This window comes from Anser cygnoides, chromosome 32 (genome assembly GCF_040182565.1).
Source record: "Anser cygnoides isolate HZ-2024a breed goose chromosome 32, Taihu_goose_T2T_genome, whole genome shotgun sequence".
Taxonomy (NCBI): Eukaryota; Metazoa; Chordata; class Aves; order Anseriformes; family Anatidae; genus Anser; species Anser cygnoides.
In genome coordinates this window covers 2,525,534-2,545,856 of record NC_089904.1, presented here as the reverse complement: position 1 = coordinate 2,545,856, position 20,323 = coordinate 2,525,534, and the positions used below count along the sequence as shown (strand labels likewise).

The 20,323-nt window shown below is 58.6% G+C and overlaps 1 protein-coding gene across 2 annotated transcripts; it reads left to right on the top strand.

Moving 5' to 3' along the window:
• Window positions 1-1,184: 1,184 nt before the first annotated feature.
• On the top strand, window positions 1,185-16,147 carry SENP1 (SUMO specific peptidase 1). 2 transcript variants are annotated; one of them, XM_066985498.1, is made up of 17 exons: window positions 1,185-1,295; window positions 2,482-2,611; window positions 3,576-3,648; window positions 3,772-3,931; window positions 5,154-5,313; window positions 5,532-5,635; window positions 5,714-5,961; window positions 6,117-6,171; window positions 6,501-6,539; window positions 6,633-6,717; window positions 6,963-7,109; window positions 7,342-7,473; window positions 7,869-8,072; window positions 8,958-9,037; window positions 14,514-14,598; window positions 15,010-15,105; window positions 15,711-16,147. In XM_066985498.1, the coding sequence occupies exons 2-17, from the start codon at window positions 2,498-2,500 to the stop codon at window positions 15,771-15,773; spliced, it is 1,845 nt and encodes a 614-aa protein (XP_066841599.1). In that variant the 5' UTR covers window positions 1,185-1,295; window positions 2,482-2,497; the 3' UTR covers window positions 15,774-16,147. The 2 variants fall into 2 exon arrangements, with proteins under 2 accessions (XP_066841599.1, XP_066841600.1); XM_066985499.1 differs by having other exon boundaries at window positions 1,216-1,327.
• The last annotated feature ends 4,176 nt before the right edge of the window (window positions 16,148-20,323 follow it).

The window sequence follows — 20,323 nt, the reverse complement described above, 5'->3', positions numbered from 1 at the left end:
CCGAGGCCAGGAGCCGGGCGGCCTCGGGGGAGAGCTCGGGGAGAGCCCCCATGGCCCGCGGGGGTCGGCCGTAAGGGGATCACCTGTAACGGGATCGGCCGCAGGGATCCGCTGTAACCGGAGCGGCTGTCATGGGATCGGCCGCGGGGATCGGCTATAACGGGATCGGCTATAACGGGATCGGCCGTAACGGGATCGGCTGCAAGGGGATCTCCCGCGGGGGGGGCCCTTTGTAATGGGATCGACCATGTGGGGCCCTCCCTGTCCCCCCCCCCCCGCTCGGGTGCCACCCTGTAGGGTGACGCTGCTCCACAGGGGGCTCCCCCATAGGGTGCCCCCCCCATGGGGTGTCCCCCGTTGCCCCCCCCCATAGACCCCCCCGTGCTGTGCTCACAGCCCCCCCCAGACCCACCATGGCCTGTCCCCCCCCCCCCAGGGTACCCCCACAGACCCCCACTGGCTGCCCCCCTATGGACACCCCATAGGCCTCCCCCAATGGATTCTACCCTCCAGGGTCCCCCCCCAATAAGCCCACACTGCCCCCCCTCAATGGCCCCCCTACGTCCTCCCCCCCCAGATACCCCCCCCATAGGCCCCCATTGACCCCCAACAGGCCTCCCCCCATAGCCCCCTCCCCAGGACCCCCCCCCATAGATCCCCACTGCCCTCCCCTATAGCCCCCCTTTGCTCTCCCCAGGACATCCCCCCAGGCCCCCCCTGCTTCCCCCACCCCCAATAACCCCTTGGGCCCCCCCCTCCACTGACCCCCCCAGGACACTCCCCCCGCCCCCAATAACCCCCTGGACCCCCCCCTCCCCATAGACCCCCCCAGGACACCTCTCCCAGACCCCCCCGCCCCCCCATAGCCCCCCCATAGTCCCCCCTCAGGGCCCCCCCTCCCCCAATGGACCACCTCAGACCCCCCCAGGCCCCCTCAGCCCCCCCCAGCCCCCCCCCCCCAGGACCCCTCAGACACCCCTCGCCCCCCATAGCCCCCCCCAGGAGCCCCCCCCTCAGGGCACCCCCTCCCCAATGGACCCCCCTCTGCCCCCCTCAGCCCCCCCCCAGGCACCCCCCGCCCCCCCTAGGCCCCCCCCGCCCCCCGGGACCTCCCCGCCGCCAGGGGGCGCCCTCCCCTCCCCCCTCCATCTCCCTCCCGCTCCCCCCCCTCCCGCAGCCGGCGTCACTTCCGGCGGCGCCAACGTCCGCTTCCGCCCGCCTCGTTGCCGGCAGCCGCCGCCGCCGCCGAGCCCGGGAGAGGCGCGCGGGCGCCCCCGGGGCCGCTTCCGCTTCCGGTGAGGGCGGGAGGGGCCCGGTACCGGTACCGGTGAGGGGGGCCCGGAGCGGGTGGGATGGGGGAGGGGGGGGCCGGGAGGGGCTGCGGCGCCTCCCCGGTGCCGCCGCGGGGAGCGGGCCCCGGCCGCTCCCTCAGCACCCGCTCGGGGGCGCCGCCGTTTTACCCGGACCCCCCCCTTGGGCGGGAGCACCCGGGGCTGGGCGGCGGGGAGCGGCCGGGGCTGGCGGGAGGGCCCCCGGTCTCCCCCCCCCCGCCCCCGTTCACCCTCCCCATCCCTGGTTCTCCCCCTCCCCCGTTCACCCCCCAGTCCCCCCCCCCCCCCCCCCCCCGGTTCTTTCTCCCAGGTCCCCCCCTCAGGTTTCCCTCCCTCCCCCCCCCCCCCCCAGGTTCCCCCTCCGGTTCCCGCCCCCCCAAACCCCGGTCCCTGCCGGACCTCCCGAGCCCTCCTCCCGCTTCCCCCCCCCTCCCCCCCCCCAGTTTACCCACTTGGTCCCCCCGCAGTTCCCCCCGGTTCTGCCCCCCCGTTCCCCCCATCCCACCGGTTCCCCCCCCCCGCTTTCTCTCCTGGTTCCCGTTCCAGCCACCCGTGGTGCCCTCCTTCGGTCCCCCCCTCACACCCCGGTTCTCCCCCCAGTCCCCACCCTGATTTCCCCCTTCCCCCCCCCCCCCCCCCCCCCCCCAGTCTCTAAGCTGTTTGGATCCAATCCGTTCCCCCCCCCCCGTTACCCTTTATTCCCCTAAACACATCCACTGGGGTCCAACCCGCCCCTCCCGTTCTCTTTTATTCCCCTAAGCAGACTCGAGCACGTCCACCAGGGCCTGATCCACCCCCCCCATTACCTTTTATTTCCATTAGGAAACCCGAGCACATCTACTGGGGTCCGGTTCTCCCCCCCCCCCCCGTTCCCTTTTATTCCCCTGAGCAGACCCGAGCACATCCCTCGGGGTCCGTTCCACCCCCCCCATTACCACCCCCCCCATTACCTTTTACTTCCATAAGGAAACCCGAGCACAACTACTGGGGTCTGATCCACCCCCCCCGTTACTTTTTATTCCGCTGAGCAGACCCCAGCACATCCCTCGGGGTCCGAACTGCCCCCCACGTTCCCTTTTATTCCCCTGAGCAGACCCGAGCTCAGCCCCGGCCCCCCCGAGGCTGACGCCCCCTCTTCCCCCCTCCCCAGCCGCTGCCGGGACCCGATGAGGATGGAGACCAGGGACACCGCGCGCCCAAACCACAGCTCGCTCTTCAAGGCCTTCCCCCCGCAGCCCCGTGCCGGCCTGCGGGACGCGCTCGGCCAGCCCGACGCCAAGGTTTGTCACCAGCCTCGTCCCCGTTTCCCCACCACCACCACGCAACCCTTTGGGGCTCCCCCCCCCCGCTTTGGGGCTCCCGCTTCTCTCTGGGTCCTTTTGGGGTGCCTCAAGCGCTGCTCGGCCTCACCGCGAGCGTCCCGCGCCCGGTTCTGGGCTCTGAGACGTAAAAAGGGCGTTCGGGACGGGAGGAGGGCGGCGAGGCTGGGACGGGGGCTGGAGGAGAGGCCAGGAGGCTCGGGTTGTGCAGCCTGGGGGATGTGGGGCCGGGAGGCGACCCCCTTGGGGTCGATGCCCTGCGCCTGCTTGCTCAGCGCCACGCTTCGGCTTCCGGGTGGCCCCGAGGAGGCCAGGGAGGGGCTCAATTTTTGGGGGTCCCTTCCAGCCGAGCCGCGCTGTTCCGCTCCAAACCCTGCGGGCGTACAAAGCGCCCCGTGGGGGGGGTAACACCTGGCGCTTCCCGAGCACACCGCTAGCTCCCGGCGCACGTAACCGGAATTTAGCTGGCGAAATCCTCGCCCGAGCCGCCAGAGGCAAAGCCGGGCCCAGGGCCGCTCGTCTCATGCACGGGGCCGTCCTGTCCCGACGGATCGGAAGCGCCAGCGCGGCCCCAAAGCTGGGTTTTGTCCTTTAACGAGATGAAAACGAAGCTGGTCCTTCCCCTCTTCGTTAAAAGTGGGATTGCGCCTGGCAGAGGGGGGTTTTAGTGGGGGCGGGAGGGCGAGTGGCACCCTCACAACGAGGTGCTGCCCCGTCAGGCCAGCGTACGCACCCATTTTATTCCTTTGGCAACAGCAGGGGGGCTTCTAGCTGTTTATAAGAAGTTACAGCGGTTTGTAAGCGGAGGAGGGAGAGGGGCAGCCGCTTGTCGTCGCGTCGCTCCATGGTCCTCTCGCACCCCGGGGGTTTAAATTCCGAGCCGTGCTTTTTTTTCCTGATGAAAAGCTGCCGTCTCTCCCCACAGTTTTTACCCAACAAGATTGGCGGCTTCGCGTGCCCTGCTGGAAATGCCTCGTGCGCGCTCAATTACAGACCGGGTAAGACGGCTTTTGGCCTTGGAACATGTTTTTTCATTATTTTTTTTCGCCCGTTCCTTCTCCGCAGCAGCGTGGGGAGGAAGATGCGGCTCCTTACTTCTCTGTTTCTCCCCTTCCCCGCAGAAGTCCCGTGCCCTGAGACCTACCGGACAGCGGGAGAGCCTCGAGGCTTTGGGCCCAGCGCCAACGGGCAGTGGAGGGGCTTGGTGCCCGCCCTGGGCTCCGCACCGCCGAAGCCCCGGGCAAGCCGCGGCTCCTACCTCGAGGCTCGCAAAATCCCCAGGTGCGTGCGGGGCCGCTCCGTGCCCAGCTCTGCCCACGGGGTGGGAGTTTCCCACCTCGCAGCCTGCCGGCGGTACTACGGAGCGAGTTCGGGGCTCGAGTTGGTGGTCGGCGGGCGGGGTCAGCCCGGTGATTTCGGGGCCTTTCGGTTGTTTTTAACCCGCCCCATAAAGGTGCTTCCGGAAGGGCGCAGGCGCTGCTTCTGAGAGCGGAAGCGGCGCGTGGTGCGTTATCACCTCGCTCTCATCGAAGGTAACGTGAGAGGCTGGTGCTGAGCCCGTGCAGAAGCCCAGGTGTCTTGCAAGCACCCTGACAGGGCCGTTTAGGATGGAGGAAGGTGGGATGCTGCGATTTTTTGGGGGGGGGAAAAAGAGCTGGTTGGGCTTTGACCGGCCAAGGGGACCTCTTCTGGCCGCTCCGCTGGAGGCGTGATAAGGAGAGCAGGAGCAGCACGGCGGCTTCGACCTGCCGCAGCCTGGCGCCTCTTCGTGAGGCTCAGCAGGTGTGGTGGAAGAGGGAAGCGGTGGTTTTGGGAGGAACCTCAGAGTTCTGGGAGCGCCCGGGTGGGAGCGGGAGCAGTTACACCGTCGGGAGGCCGGGAGAGAAGCAGCAAGCGTGTGGTTTTGTGCCGAAAACGCGCCCGTTAGCTCCTTTGGTAGGGTGGTGCCTCCGGGCCGGTGCAAGTCTCGTTCCTCTGGAAAATCCCTGTAATGGAGAACGCTTGGTTGCAGCGCGTAAAATTAAATTAAACGGGAGGAATTCCCAATCAGCCCTCGTATTTTTAACGGGCTGCCCGGTGAGCCGTGGGAGCGGGGAGAGGCAGGGTGAAGGGAGAGCATCCGCTCGTGTAAAAAGGGGAAAAAAATAAAATAAAAGAGCGGTGTCTGTGCCTGGAGGCCGGGTTCAGCCATTTTGTGGACGCGGATGGAAGAGGGGAGCTGTGGGATCTGGCGGGAAGGTCTCGCCCGGGGTTTGCAGGCTGGGCTTCCCCGGCCTCGCAGTGCCACCTGCCGGCATCAAGCGCTGGCAGCAGCGCTTTCAGGTCGAGCCGGTAGGGCTGGGCTGCAGCTTCGAGGTGGTGTCTCGTCCGCGTTCTTAGAGCTGGTTCCTGACCAAAATTGGGTAGCCTGGTCCTTGACTGGTTCGGGGGATGGAGGAGAAACGAGGTCCCGGAGTGAAACAAGCGTGAAGTGAAAGGAGCCCTCTTCCTTCTCTCCTCGCAGCGGGACGTCCAACAGCTTTGTAGGAAAGTCGAACCACCACTGCCACGCGTCGGCCTTCCCCATCAAGCCCGCCCAGAGCCCTTCCTGGAGCGGCCCGTGCCGCCGCAGCCTGCTCAGCCCAAAGAAAACGCCGCGGCGGTTCATCAGCACGGCGGAAGAGGTAAAGGGAAAGGCCGGGAGCCAGAAGCTGGCCTCGGGTCTGGGCTTCGAGTTGCGGTCAGTTGGGTCACGGCTGATGGGTGAACTCTTGAGGGTCTCCGGATGTGCTTGCACCAGTAAAATTTCCACTTCCACGGGTATCTGCGTGTGCCTGCTCAGTGTGCGCGGTGTCGCTGTTTGAATCACGTTGGCTAGAGCGCTCTGCTTGTTTCCCTGCAGACTGTTCGGGAGGAAGAGCGAGAGATCTACAGGCAGTTGCTCCAGATGGTCACAGGAAAACAATTCTCCACATCCAAGCCTTCGTCGCTATTCCCCTTCAACCTGTGAGTATGTAAAGTGCTCTTCGCCAGCGCGTGGTACCGTGTGGATTCTCTGGGAACTTACTTTATTTCTGTTCCTAGGTCCAGATGTTCAAATTCCAGTAAAACTATGGTGAAAGAAACTCCCAGCAAGAACTCAAAGCTCTTTGAAGCTCACAGCGTCGCACCAGCCAGTTCCACAACCAGCATTCTTGGAGCACCGGAGCAGCCGTCACACAAAGCTCCGCTCTACTCCCCACCCAGCTATTCCCCCAGTATCTTCGAGTCCCCGAACTCCACAGCCCAGCAGCACCAAGAAAACGTACCAGCATCTAACACGCAGTCTGAAGGTAAAATCCAACAGCGGCAAACGAGCGATCAAAAAAAAAGAATAAATGGCAAAACCACTTTTTCCCTCCCTCTCCGTGTTTGGACTTCTGCAGCAGCTGGGGAAGGCGGCAGTGATCGTGAGGATAACAACGTTCCTTAATCTTTTTCTCTTTAGGGTCAGACTCTGTCATTTTGCTCAAGGTAAAGGATTCCAGAACCCCAGCTCCAAGGTAAGAGGCTGGAGATGGCATCCGGAGGTAGCGGGGGGGGGAATTCACTCTAAATTTTTTGGTTTTGCTGAGAGGTGAGATTGCGGAGTAGAAAGAAGGTGACTGGATGTTTTACCAAGACAGAGCAGTTTGCCATAGATAGAGGAACTGCAGGGTGATGCCTTAACCTCTTTCTGGAGACCTGGCTGCAAATCACTGTCAGATCTGTCTGTAGCTCTTACCCCTCTTGGAATAGGGATATCCTGGGATGTTACTTGCAAATCAGTTTTCAGGTAATTATTTTCCACGTACAGGAGAGCACTTACATGTGTCCTTCTCCCCTTTTCTAGCCCCCCGTTCTTCCAGGCAGAGCTGTGGATCAAAGAATTGTAAGTAGAAGTTTTCTGCTTTGTTTTCCTGTCATGAGCGCAGACGTGTGTAGGAATAAATACTGAATTGCTCAAATAAACTCTGCTTCTCAGGACTAGCGTCTATGATTCACGAGCTCGGGAGAGGTGGCGGCAAATTGAAGAACAGAAAGCTCTGGCCCTACAGCTGCAGAGCCAGGTAAGAGAACGGTTACTGAGCAAACAGCCCGAGTCAGAATGTCGAAGCACGGAGCAGAAGGCAGATTGGGAATAGAAAAATGGCAAAAATCTGCTCCTGTGGGTCCGGTGTCTTTGCTGCTTCTCCTTGCCGTGGCAAGGCTCTCAGTAGTCCTGCGGCCAGGCTAAATGCTACCGTAGCTTCCTCGCAAGCCCCAGAGAGGTGGCTTCCTTGGGTGCTGTCTGATCTGAAGGTTTCTTCCGCAGCGGCTGCAGGAACACTCGGTGCAGGATCTGGTGGATTTGAATCTTCGAGTACCCCTCGAGAAGGAAATCCCCGTCACTGTGGTCCCAGAAGAGAAAGAGGATGCTAAATCAGCTGATGGCGAAGAGGAATTCCCTGAAATCACCGAGGTAAACCTGCGTGGGTCTGGCGGACGAAATCAGACATTTGTGCGTGTAACAGTTGTAAATACAAATATCGTTTCTTGAGGTCTGTGCATAGGCACAGGTAGCTGTTCCCTTTTCTCATGTGTTTTGTAGCCAGTTTATGAGGAGCAAAGAGCAAATGTGGGTTTTAACGTAGCCTTTGCGATGGGAATAGCAGGAGTTCTCCCTTCCAATGCTGTTTGTGTCCTCCCTGTAGGAAATGGAAAAGGAAATCAAGAACGTGTTCCGAGGTGGGAACCAGGACGAGGTCCTCAGCGAAGCTTTTCGGTTAACAATCACTCGGAAGGACATTCAGACCCTCAACAATCTGAACTGGCTCAACGACGAGGTGAGGAGTCTACCCTGCGCCATCGAGGCGTTGTCCTTTGGCAATTAGAAGTAGGTTCAAGTGAGCAAATGTCTGCCTTCTTGCCTGAGGAAGTCAGAGAGAGCAGGACACGTGGGCTGTGCTTCACGCTCTGGGGTGATTAATCCGTGGAGGGAATCCCTGCGTAGAACAGGCACTTGAAAAAATAATATTGGGATGAGTGGGACTGCCAGTGGGACGTGATCAGGGGATAAAATGTAAATCTTAACGTTAGGGGTCTGTGCACTTCAATATTTCTGTTTTTTTTGTAGGTTTCAGGGCTTTTGAGCTGTTGTAAATCCCCCCAGAGACAGGTCTGTGGAGTGACGGTGGAGGCAAAAGTAATTTCTTAGCTACTCTTGCTTTTCCTTTCCCAGATAATTAATTTCTACATGAATTTGCTGATGGAGCGGAGCAAAGAAAAGGGCTTGCCGACAGTTCACGCGTTCAACACTTTCTTCTTTACCAAATTAAAAACAGCGGGGTACCAAGCCGTGAAAAGGTGGACTAAGAAAGTAGATATCTTCTCCGTGGATCTCCTCCTGGTGCCTATTCATCTGGGAGTGCACTGGTGCCTCGCAGTGAGTGCTTTTGTTATTCGCGACAGACCGTAGCTGGAGCAGACCGTCCTAGAAACTCACCTGTGGTTGAATCAAAAATGTCCTGGCTCTTGAGAGAGGCAGTTGTCAGGTGTTTGTGTGGGGGAGGTTGGAATTTTGTGGCTAAAAGCAAGATCTGAAGTGAGTAAAAAGCTGGCTGTAGCTTTTTGGTGTCTTTTAGTCTTTAAACAGTCTCAGAAAAAAAGAAAAAAGCAGATAACTGTGAAGTTCACGTTAGGCTAGCTTATTCTCTGGAGAAAGATCTCATTTCCACGTTCCCACAAGCTCGCCTTTAGAGGCGCTGCCACGGGATCGTTTCAGGAAGATTTAGGCGAACGATACCGCGCAGCTTTCTCCACCTCCTGCCCCTGACCTGCTGCGTCCCTTCTCCTGGCCCCCGAGCGGGACCAGATGACGCGTGGCCTTTCAGCCCGCTCTGCTTCAGCCCTGGGAGCGTTGGTGAGCTGCCCGGCGAGGCAGTGAGGTGGGCGAGGACGAGAAAATGGAGCGAGGGGCCCCAAAGAACAGCCCAGGCTGCAGACGTCAGGTGGAGCAAAGCCTTCTGTAAACGTATCCCCGCGTCTGCGGCTTTAACAATAGAGATAACGGCGCGCTTGTGTTTCACCGGGGTGCTCTGAGGAGAGCCTGATTTAGAGATTTGAGGGCTTAAATAACGCGGCGGCAAGGGGGAGTTTGGGGAGGGCTGTGGTGTGCCAAGGAAGGAAGGTGGAAGCCCTCAGAAATCTTTTGCTGCTGTGAAATGGTCTGAGCTGCCTTTTAGCAAGGCTTAGACTGGCAAAGCGTGCGTCCTGGCGAGGAGACGAGCTCCTTGTCTTTTGCCTCACTAACGAACCTCTCTTTGTGTAGGTTGTAGACTTCAGGAAAAAAACCATCACCTACTACGACTCCATGGGCGGAATAAACAGCGAGGCCTGCAGGATACTGTTGTGAGTAACGCTTGTTTGAGCTGTGCCCGTTTAAAAACCAGGCGGCTTCTCGCTTTGCTCTGGTCGCAAAGCGACAACCCTGCGGTGGGAACAGCCCCGCCGTGCGCCCCGACAGGGGCAGTTTTGGGAACGTCCTGGCTTTGTGTTTCACCACCCGCTGCTCACGCAGCGCAAAGTTGGTCCGCAGCAGAGTCCCGTGCGGATGCTCTGCCTCCTCGTTCCAGAGGATCCTTTAGTGAGGCTGGTGTTACCTTCGTAGGCATAAGCAGGTTTCCGACCTGTTCTGTTAAGGGCTTGGAGCTTCCCCAGTCTTCTTGGGCGTCATCTTTAGGAGAGCGGCCTCTCAGACCCTGAGGACCAGGGGTCCCTCGCTTGTCCTGCAGCCGCTTGGAGGAGCGGCGTCTCCTGGCCGCGAAGGCTTTTCCTGCTTGTGGCGAGGAACAGCTCGGTAACTCGGCTCTCCGTTCCGAGGAGGAGTTTCTGGAGAGCGCGGGGGTACCCGCAGAGTGCGGGAGAGTCTTGCATCGGGACGTGGATGAAGGTTTGCCCAGGTCTCTTCTGTACTGAGCTCCACCGGGACTTTGCGGGGCATACGGAGCCTCCAAAGGGAGCTGGTGGAAGCCGTTCTTCCTGGGCTCAAGCCACAGAGAAGTTTTGCTTTCACCCTCCCGAGCAGTGCTGTGGGGAGGGAGTGGAGCTGTCTGCAGGCCCTCCCGACCTCTTGTCGAAGAGGGGAGCGTGCCTGCCTCATCTAGAACCGGCCAGCTTGACGCTCTCTTGTCCCGCGTTTGGAAGGAGCTCCAGGAATGCGATAAAAACGAGCCCCTTCTCCCCGGGGAGCAGGAAACGCCTCTTCCCTGAGGCACCTTGTCACGTAGGGCCGCCGGGCCGATGCAAATCGGATTCCAGAGCGACTTAACGAAACGCAGTCGCGAGCCCACGTCGCTGACCCCGGGTCGTCCTTCGGTTCTGTTTCTCGTCTCGCCTTTGCTCCGGCGCTGACTTGGGAACCTGATCCCGAGCCTTCTGGCGCGAGGCTGAGCCTGTCAGCCGAGGTGCCACTCATGCAGTCGAGGAATGTTAACGATGATAAAGGCAGACAGGAGACAAATGCCGCTTAATCATTTCCAGTCTGCTTAGCGCCTTTTTCAGCTCAGGTGCTCTGCGCGTGCTGGGCTCGTTTAAATAACTGCTAAAATAGCCGTTTCCCCTTTTCCACGGCGTTGTGGTGTTGGTTTAAAGGGAGGAAACGGAAAGGAGATGTGCGGCATCTTTAGAAACGGCTCGGAGCTGTCTCAGCTTCGCTGCGTTGCGTCTGCCTCCGTGTGCAAAGTTCCTCCGAGGATGGTGTGAGCAGAGCTGGCCTGCCTCAGGGCAGGGATGGTCTGGGTGAAATCGGCTCCTTTCAGCCTGAATTTCTTTGGTTCCGAGGAAGAAAGCAGGGACGTCTGGTGAAGTGAAGCACCTGGGAGGTGCGCGGGGGACCCAGGAGTCCCGTCTGTAGTTCGTTTAGGGGTCTGGGATGAGGAAGCAGGTCCCCAGATTTGGTTGTAGAGAGCGCCAGAGGACACGAGGTGCAGGACGAGTGGTAGAGACCCGGGATTTCAGGTCACTGTTGCCCTGGACGTAATTGTTTTCCCTCTGTTTCCTTTTAGGAGGCTTTTATTGGTTGAATGCAGTGGGAGGATCACACCGGGAAGAAGGGACGGAGGTCCTATTCATGGTTAGTGACCCTTTCATGCTTTCAATCTTTAGAGCTTCCTAAAGGTGGTGAGTGTCTGTAATTAGCCACGTCTTACGAGGAGGGAATCTGGTGAAATACAACGGCCGCTGGGCGTGATAGGGACCGCAGATGTTTGTAGTCCGGGAGCTGGCCTGGCTGCTGCGCTTTGTTTTCAGTGTCTGGGCTTTCGCACAGCTCGGTTGCGAGACCTGGAGAGGATTTTGAGAGGAGTGCCCCTGCTTTGTGGGGGTTTCTCCTTGGGAGCACGGCGCTCGGCGTCCCGGCTCTGCTGGGTGTCTGTTCCGGAGCGGGCGTAAACCTGTCACAGTTTGCTAAAAGCTCGGTTCTGGTGTACCAGGGCCGGAGGAAGGCTTAAGGCACGGAGCGCACGACGCTAATCGTGCCTGGGAAATGTTCTTATCTTCCTGCTCGCGGCAGCACTCCAAGTGCTCACCTTCGCATGCCCTTTGCTTCAAGGCTTTCAGGCATTTAGCAGCGTGCTGTTGATTTTAACAGTTCCTCGAGGCACCTGCTCAGGTTTTTGCGCGTGTAAGCTGTGGAGGGCAAAAATCCGTTTCTGGATTTCGGAAAATGAGGTGAAAAGCCCTCGGTATTTGATGGGGGGTGTCAGGCATGTTGCTTTCCGATTTGGCAAGTAATTATGCTTAAAAACCGTGTCAAACTTCTCTTCTCGAGGTCCTGACGAAGTTCGCGTGGCACAATTAAGTTCCGCCTCCTGAAGCTGTCTCGCAGTTGGAAGTCAAGGCATTTTTTTCCACAATTCTCCTTAAAAAAAAAATCATTCAGAGTGTCACCTAGGCAGGACCGGCGCTGTATTTCTCACACCGTGCAGGTGATGCTCGCTGATCCGCGTGCCTGCTACATTGCTGTCGAAGTCCTGGCTGCCGCGTGCCTGTCAGCGTTGGAGCTGTGGCTTGTGACAGCTGCAGGTGAAGCTGCAGGTGCTGAAGCTCAGCCCGTGTTCAAACGTCACCGGCTTCTTCCCGCTGCCAGACGGGGTCTCGTGCTTGCATCCCTCCCTGCTCCGTGCGTGCAGAGCAGCAGCATTGCGTGGTGGCTCGTCCCTGCTCCTTTTACGAAGCATCCCTTTATTTATCCGTGCAGCTTCGCTCCCTGCCTGCCACCCGCAAGCGGAGCGGGCCGTGCTGCGCTGCTCCTCTTTCAGCTGGGAACTCGAGTGGGTTCTGTGGCAGGCAGTAGTCGCCGGGCTTTTTGTTCTTGGCGGCTGAAACGAGGCTGTTAATTCCTGTTTGCACCGTGCTCGTATCGCGGTGCGGATAGGCAGCTCAGCCTTAGTACGAACGAGTCGCGAGGAGTTTCTCCTCCATCCCTTAGGGTTTGTTTTTTTTTTTTTCTTGGAGACGAGATGCGGAGACGTCGCACGCTCAGTGAAAGTTGTTCTGTTGTGGGATTTGCCCCCCGCTGAGGTTGTCTCGTCCAAACTGCAGCGGAGTCAAAGCAGCCGAGCAGAGAGCTTCCCAAGAGCAATTACAGCAGCTGCTGGCAGCCAGCAGCCCCTGTGCTGGGAAACTGGGCTCGGAGCGTGTGTCCGGCTAATGAAGGCTGATAGAAAACGCTTGTCTGGTCTCGGGGGGATTGCCAGAAGGGAGGCTCCCTTCCTCGGCACTTTTAACACCCAGCAAAGCCTTACTTCTGGCCGTTTTCTAGAGATGCGATCACTAGAAAGGGGCTGGCTCCGCGTTCAGAGCCTGCTGCGTGGCTCTGCTGCCGTTTCTTGTGCGTCGTTCAGCAGCCCCTGCGCGTTCGGGGACCCCGCAGCCCAGGAGAGTCGGGGGCGCTGAGCAGACGGCAGCCCCCTGACCCCCGAGGACGCGCGCGTTTCACGGCAGTTGCGTTAAATTTGGCAGGGGCCTGTCCCTGGGTGCTCCACGTCTTCGGACGTCACTGGCTGTCCTCCGTCACCCAGGTCCGGGGGAGCTTTTCTCTACCTCGCCTGAAGTTTTCATTCTTTTTGCTTGTTTGGAGCTGTGATGGTGAATATCCCCTGGCTGGCACCGGGGTGGCACTGCGTGTCTTCTGGGCTTGTCTGCAGGTCGCTTCACCCCCTTCTCCCATCTCTTTTTGGCGTTTACCAATGGCAAGATGCTTTTTAGCCAAGCCTTTGTGGATCAGATTGCTGGGAGATGGCACGTCTCCACGCGCCGCCGGCCAAACCCGCCTCTTGCCATGCCAGGTGCTCTCTTGACCCCTCCGCTCGAGCCAGCAGCATCTAATCCTCTGCTTCTCCTTTCCAAGCCGTCTGATCGCAGCCACAGCAGCGAGAAGAGTCCTCAAACTGTTCCGAGAAGATGCCAGGCGCGAAGGAGATGGTTTCTGTAGATCTTCTCAGTCCTTTTGGTAACCGAGATGAACGGAGGGCATCTGCAGAGCTGAACGCCGCCTAATGGCAGCCGCAGCCAGTGCCGGCGCCTCCGTTCTGGCCCTGAGGAACACCTTGGGCCCATCAGCGGAGTCTCCTTGGGCTCCCTCAAGCCAACCTTTGTGTGGGTGCCCCTCCTGAGCCCTCCTTTCCGTACTTCCCAGTAAAGGAAATGGCTTAAGGCGTTCGTATCTGCAAGGGAAAAAACCATGGCAGTTATCTGGGTACGCTTTGTGCATTGTCTTGGAGAGTTTCTAAACGTCTTCAGAGAGGCAGAGCTCTTAGCCCAGAGGCATTTAAGGAAAAACAAAACCACGCTTTTTCTGTTCGTCCAGTGGGTGTAATTTAGGCCAATCTGGTGGAAGCTGCTTTGGGCAGAGGAGGTGCAACAGTACCCGTGAGCTTTCCTTGTTCTCCACTTCTAGGAACAGAAGTGGGGCTAGCAGTGGGGCTCTTCTTCCTCTGCTGAAGGCTTTCAGAAGGTATTTGACATCCCCCCGACACGGCTGGCTCCTCCTGCTTGTGTTCCCTGCTCGAGTCACGTCCTGTCAAACCGTTTCAGAGCTGGCTGCGGTGTGGCGTTGCCCGCGGCCACCTCCCCTCTTCCCCCCATTCTTGGAAATTACTGGAGAAGATCAGGGCCACTGGGCTCATCTTCCCCACTTTGCCTCTCCTCGAAAGCGCTCTCGATCTCTCCTGCCGTGGTAGGGAAGACTCAGGTCAGTACTGGAAGGGAAACCCAGGTGAAGAGCTCTGGGAGAAGATCTGCCAGCGTGTCGGACCTGCTGCCAGCCTGCAGAGGAGCTCCGCAATGTGTGTTTGGTGCTCTGCACACAGGGCGACTGTTTGGGAGCTGCTGGGATGCTGTTACGGTTCTGACACGTTTGCTGCTGTCTTATGTTTATGCTAAGTAAGATCCTCTGAAGACAAGAGGCTCCGATTCACAGGCCGCTGTCGGAGGCTGTCTCTGACGTCTCCTCTCGAGTATAACGCTCCGCTGGCTGGAGTCTGAGGCAGCCCAGTGGCTGCCGAGCTTTTCTCTGCCGTGAGTCACTTTCTGATGAATTAGATTTGTGCTCGCTGGTTTGTTTGTGGTATTGACTCTCCGCTTGGCAGGTACTTATTTTGGATGGGTTTTCAGGTTCTGCTTGGTCCTTATTTTGGCTGCCTCAAAGCCTGGGTCTATAGAGCCCTTTTTAAAATGGCCAGTACCGAGAAGAAAATATTGGACTTCCATTTTGCATTAATTCTGCAAACATGGCAGAGGACACTTTAGGTAAACTGACATATAGTGTACTGGCTGGCTTTCCCTGTTCCTCTAAGTAAGCTTTTTTGTTCTCTCGTTCCTACAGGCAATACTTAAAACAGGAAAGTCTTGACAAGAAAAGGAAAGAATTCGACACTAATGGCTGGTCGTTGCTGAGCAAGAAGAGTCAGGTGGGTTTGAACAGTCTGAGGTGCGGAGAAGGGATCTGGCTTGGTCCTTGCTTTTGTTCCTGGCCTGGATGCACCTTTCCTGGCTGGTTTTTCTGGTGGACGTGTTCTCGTGGTAACTCTAGGGGGTGAGCAAATCACAGGGCTTCCGTGGCAGGCTGCTCTGCTGCAGATTCCCATCCAGCCCTGCGTGGAAGCAGGGAGGGAGGCCGGGGGGTGCCGCAGTGCCACCTCGAGTCCTGCTGCACGAGGCTTGCCCACCCGCTCGCCCTCAGCTCCCCTTGCTTGTGTGGGCATTCACCCCTCCACGCTTCGTTAGGGCTCGTTTGGGAGAGGCTCCTCGCTTCTCTGAGCTGACACGTGGGGTCTGGCTCCTCGGGGAATGACGCCTGGGTTTGTGTCCTCTTGTTGAAGGAGATCCCACAGCAGATGAACGGCAGCGACTGCGGGATGTTCGCCTGCAAATACGCCGACTGCATTACCAAAGACAAACCCATCAACTTCACGCAGGTAAACCCTACCCTGCTGTGCTGCTCGTGCTCCGGGGAGAGGCACGGGTTTGTGACACTCCTGCACATTCTCGTTCTTCCAAGTGCCCTTTGCTCCCTTCTCCATTGGTTTAAGGCTCCTCTGCGGGGCTCGTGATGACGTTCCTTGGAGTCAAGCTGACACAAGGCACTGGGGCAGTTCTTTATACCGTGCAAAATTCCTCAGAAGCCATCCTCGGGCCTTCTGTTACGCTGAAATGCATGGGGCACGTCACTGATGGGGTTGGTGATAGCTCACAAACCCCTAACAGGACCCAGTCATAGTTGCAATGAAAGCAGGGCATTGTGGCCTGAATCCAATGAAATTTTGAGGTTACCTAACGGTGTCAGCCTCCGTGTGGTATCCCATGCGTGATTATTTTACTGTTTTGCTTAGAGAATGTCAAAAAAGCTATGTTATCACCTAAATCCCCTCTTCTTGTTCGCTGTACTGTTTTAAATAATCTGAAAGGAAACGTCCCCCCAGAAAGGCTGCACCCAGGAGGGCGGCCGTTAGACGCGTGGTCCCGTAGTGGAAGACACGCTGATGTGCCTTTTCTTTCTTTTCTCTCTTCCCCACCCCCAAAGCAACACATGCCCTATTTCCGAAAGCGAATGGCCTGGGAGATCCTGCACCGCAAGCTGCTCTGATGACGCTGTGCCGAAAGCTGCTTCCCTGTGAGATTGTATCAGAAGTGCCCAAATTTGCCCGGCTCAGCAGTCTTGAGCCACGGCAGCGTGGATCTGCCCAGGGCTTCAGTCAAAGAAACAGCAACCGAACTCTTGTATGATATTTTTGATAAAACACCATTCACGGACCAATGCGCAATAGAAATGCTCAGAAGCACACTTGCCTTTTTTTTTTTTTTGTATTTCCGAGACCTATTTTTACAAGCAATTTCAGGTGCTGAGACTTGAGGGGGGGCAGCTTTGGCCACCGGAGGAACTTTTCTTTTTTCTGCTTTTTCAGCCCTTTGCGGCCAGCTTTGTGCCGACGGCGTGACTCTCGGGGCGGGGGATTGCAGGGGAGGAGAAAGCACTTAGGTGGTTCTGGATGCTCGGCACGCTGGGAGAGCTCTGCTCTGCACCCAGGGGGCTTGTAGGTGGGTTGGGGGTGGGCAAAAATGTGGTCGGGGGTGGATGTTGGGAGGGTTTGCCCACGGGGGCGGCCCTGCTTGAACACCAGCACGGATATCCCGCAGAGGGCTGGGCCAGCAGTCGCTGGGAGGAAGCGGGAAGTGGGACTCGACTCCTTTTGACCGGTCAAAGTGGTTTTTGCTTTGTCCTTTCCTGCGTCACCTCCCCTCCGTCCCCAAAGCCAGCGTTTCCTCGCCCACCCCAACCTCTGCCTGTTGTCACCTCCTGAGGTTACAGCCCACCTTCCCCAGGAGCTGGGCGGGGGGCGTCCTCCAGGAGCTGGGGGGTCTCCGGGGTTGGAACTTTGGTCCCGTTTTTGCGGAGCCACTTTTCCGCCCGAGGAATTTGTCTCCCGGTTCTTTAGCATCAAGTGTTTACGGAAATCAGGTACAAGTTTGACTTACTGTAGAGTAGAGCCAATGTTGAATTGTTCTGTATATATTTCCAAGCGTTTTCCAGAGCGACAGAGAACAAAGTCTGTGTTTTTTCCACCCTGGCTTCGCCTCCTCGCAGGAGCTGGGGCCGCGGCTTCTTGCCACCTTTGTCCTTGTGCGGACAGCCCCAGCTGAGCAGGATGAATCGCTCCTCTCTCCGTGATATTTTGCACATGTTTTGCCTGGGGGATGAATGCTGACACAAGGTCAAAGGTTGCATTGAAGGCAGGCATCGAGTCGAGAAGTGCTTCCAAAGGTATCTCCGAGTACGGTCAGCGTGCGCCTCCCGGGAGCCTCGAGGATGAGCGATCTTCATCCCTGTCAGCTGGGGGGAGAAGTAAAATATTCAGAAGCGCTTAACCCCTTCCGCAGTTGGGATTTGAGGGCCCTTGAGGCTTCTGAACATTTTACCCTGAGCGCCTGATTCCTCTGGGCTCGTGTGGGGCTTTGCTCCTGCTTTCAGCTCTTTTAATTTATTCTCAAGTGCGATGTGGGAGGAAGCGGCGAGTGTTTGACAGGCTTCCCCAGCAGCTGACCCTGGTTCTTTTCTCTCGTGTACATAACCTTTTTAAGTATAAGTAAAGAATTAAATAATGTCCACTTTTGTATTTTTGTCTCCAGATCGGGAGTGACATTTTATACATTTTCTGTACCTGTAAGCAGTAGTTTTGTACAAAAGTTCTCCCTTCTACCCCTTGCCCCTGCCGCGTTGTGTTCTTTGTAGGCTGGTTTGTATCCTTCCCTCTCCTTCCTCTCCCCTCTGTGTGTTTTATACTGAGTTCATTTACTACCTTTTTCTATCTTTTACTGCAAGTAAAGATCTGAGGAAAAAAAAAAAAAGCAGACTGCTATCTTTTCTCTGTGTGCGTGTAATGATTCCCTGTTAAATAAAACTAGCTGTGAACCGTAGCCCTGCTAGCACCAGGAGCAGGAGTGTCTTTGTTAGCATCCAGGGCTTGCTCGGGGACGGCTGGCTTGCATAATTCCCCCTCTAGTTAAAATAAATCACTCTCAGCAGGCTCAGGCTCTCCGAAGACAGAGGAGGTTCAGTGCTCGTGGTTCTCACCTAACCCAACGTGACGGGGAGGAAACAGCCGGCGCTTTCTCTTCCTTAATGCTGCTGCGAGCGCTAAAAGGCCTTTGCAGCCCCAGGGTGGGCGCTCTCGCCCTTGGGTTTGGGGCTGGGGGCCTCAGCGCCGTTCCCAGGCTCTTCCCCTGGCTGGGGGCTGCGTCCCTTCCCTGCTATCAGCTGGGCTCAGCCCCCCTGAGCAGCAGTTTGCGGCCGCAGCAGCCCCTCGCCACGTCCCTGCGCCGAGCTCAAGGCGCCCCTTGTTTTCCTTGGCTCCCTGCTTCCAAAAAAGCCAGGGAGAGAATGGCCCCGTCAAAGGCGGCTTGTGCCTTGCGTGTGCCCCTAACCTACAGGGGCTCACACGCGGCTCCCAGCCCTCTGCGGCCACCAAAAATGCATTCAGCATTTATCCCTGCCCTTCTCCCTGGCTTATTAATAGAATAAATCACCTTGCCCAGCCTGCCTGTCCCGGTCTGGGGATTTTCAGGTCATATTGACTTTTTCCTCCTTCCTGTATCCTTATTCCTAGACATGAGCGAGATTTCTGCCCGATGCTTCCAAAGAGCCGGTTGTCAGCCTCTCTGACATTCCTCCCAAACACACGCGTGGCTTCTGTAAATACCCCCGGCGCTGCTCCCCCCCCCAGGAGCCTCAATGCCCCATTCATCCGCCCGCCGAGCCGTGCCTCGAAGGCGGCCGAGCTCGCGTCGCACCAGGCATCGGCCTCCCGCCCGGGCAGGGGGCTCCTCGCAGAGCCGCGGTCCCTGGGGGCGTGGAGGAGCCGACGCTTCCCCCGTCCGCTTCTCGTTCCCGACCCCTTTTCTGCGTGAAATCGCACCGAAACGGGGTCTGAAACCCTCTCTCTCTCTCCCCACCGGCAGGCCTGCAGACGCGGCGGCCAGAAAGCGGTGCCGGTTGCTAAAAGGGTCGGCTTTGTTCCTTTCCTCCTGCACGCCAGCCGTGCCCTCCCGCACCGGCGTGCCCGGGGAGCCTTCCCCACCCGCTCCTCCGGCCCCGGGCTCCGCTCCTTGCTGCCGGGGGGAGGCCGGGACACCGAGAGCCGGGCACCGGTGGCTCCCGGTTCCCCCCCGTGCTAGGCCACAGCCGCCGGTGCTGCGCCGGCCATGGGGCAGCCGGGCCAGGCCTGGACCGGGTGGGTGAAAACAGGTGGAAAATGGCCCAGCCCTGAGGCCCCAGCACCGGGAGGTTCCTCGGGGGCATGGCTGGGTGCAGGCTGCCCACGGCCACGTCTGGCGTGGTCGGAGCTGAGTCCGTGGCCGTGGGGACGGGAGCCGCCTGCAGGATGGATGCGCGGTGTGGCTGGCGGATGCCCTGCGGCCTGAGGGGCTTCGCAGCCCCGCAAGGTCTTCATCCACCACCCTTGAGCTCCAAGAAGTCCTCCAGTGTGTGCCTCCATCACCGGGACACCTCAACGCACCGTGGGGGCACCTCAGTGTGCCATGGAGACACCTCAACGCACCGTGGGGGCACCTCAGTGTGCCATGGAGACACCTCAATGTGACATGGAGACACCTCAACACACCGTGGGGGCACCTCAATGTGACGTGGGGACACCTCAACGCACTGTGGGGACACGGCAATGTGTTGTGGGGACACCTCAACGCACCGTGGGGGCACCTCAGTGTGACATGGAGACACCTCAATGTGACATGGAGACACCTCAACACACCGTGGGGGCACCTCAATGTGACGTGGGGACACCTCAACGCACTGTGGGGACACGGCAATGTGTTGTGGGGACACCTCAACGCACCGTGGGGGCACCTCAGTGTGACATGGGGACACCTCAGTGCACTGTGGGGACACCTCAACACACCACGGGGACACCTCAATGTGACATGGGGACACCTCAACACACTGTGGGGACACCACAATGTGCCATGGGGATGCCACATCACACCAGGGGAACACTTCAACACGCCATGGGGATCCCACAACCCATCACAGGGACACCTCAATGCATCACGAGGACACTACAAGGCACCATAACACGCCATGGAGACCCCACAACACGTCTCAGCAACCCCACAATGCATCACAGGGACCCCACAAAGCACCACAGGGCCCCCATAACACACCATGGGGACCCCACAACGCATCTCAGGGACCCCACAACACATCTCCCCAACCCTGCTGGCCACGCGGGGAGGTGCCGACGCGGTGCCATCTCCCATCGCCTCCTCGTCCCGCAGCTCCCCATCGCCTATGGGTGGCCGTTCCTTCCCCTCCGGCTTCGTTTCCGCCGCCAGCGCGGCTGACGGGGACGCGGCGTTAATTAAAAAGAAGCCATCCCGGACAGAAATGCCCTTTGTAGGCTGCAGCGCGCGGCTGCGTGTTGCGATTGGCATCCGTATTGTTGGGTAAACTTTGTCGGGAACATCGGCCTTTCCGGGTTGCTTCCCGGTGCTCCGGCTCGGTCCCAGATTTATGGCGGCTGCGGACACAGCTGCCCTTGTGGCAGGGGGCTGGGGGGGCCGGGGGAGGGCGAGCAGCCCCGGCCCGAACAGGGGGAGCCCCCAGAAGGGCAGGGGAGGGGTCCC

Coding starts and splice junctions, on each gene's coding strand:
- SENP1 (XM_066985498.1), top strand. CDS start 2,498: ATGAGGATGGAGACCAGGGACACCGCGCGCCCAAACCACAGCTCGCTC. Junction 7,110..7,341: donor AATTCCCTGAAATCACCGAG/GTAAACCTGCGT, acceptor TCCTCCCTGTAG/GAAATGGAAAAGGAAATCAA. Junction 7,474..7,868: donor TGAACTGGCTCAACGACGAG/GTGAGGAGTCTA, acceptor TTCCTTTCCCAG/ATAATTAATTTCTACATGAA.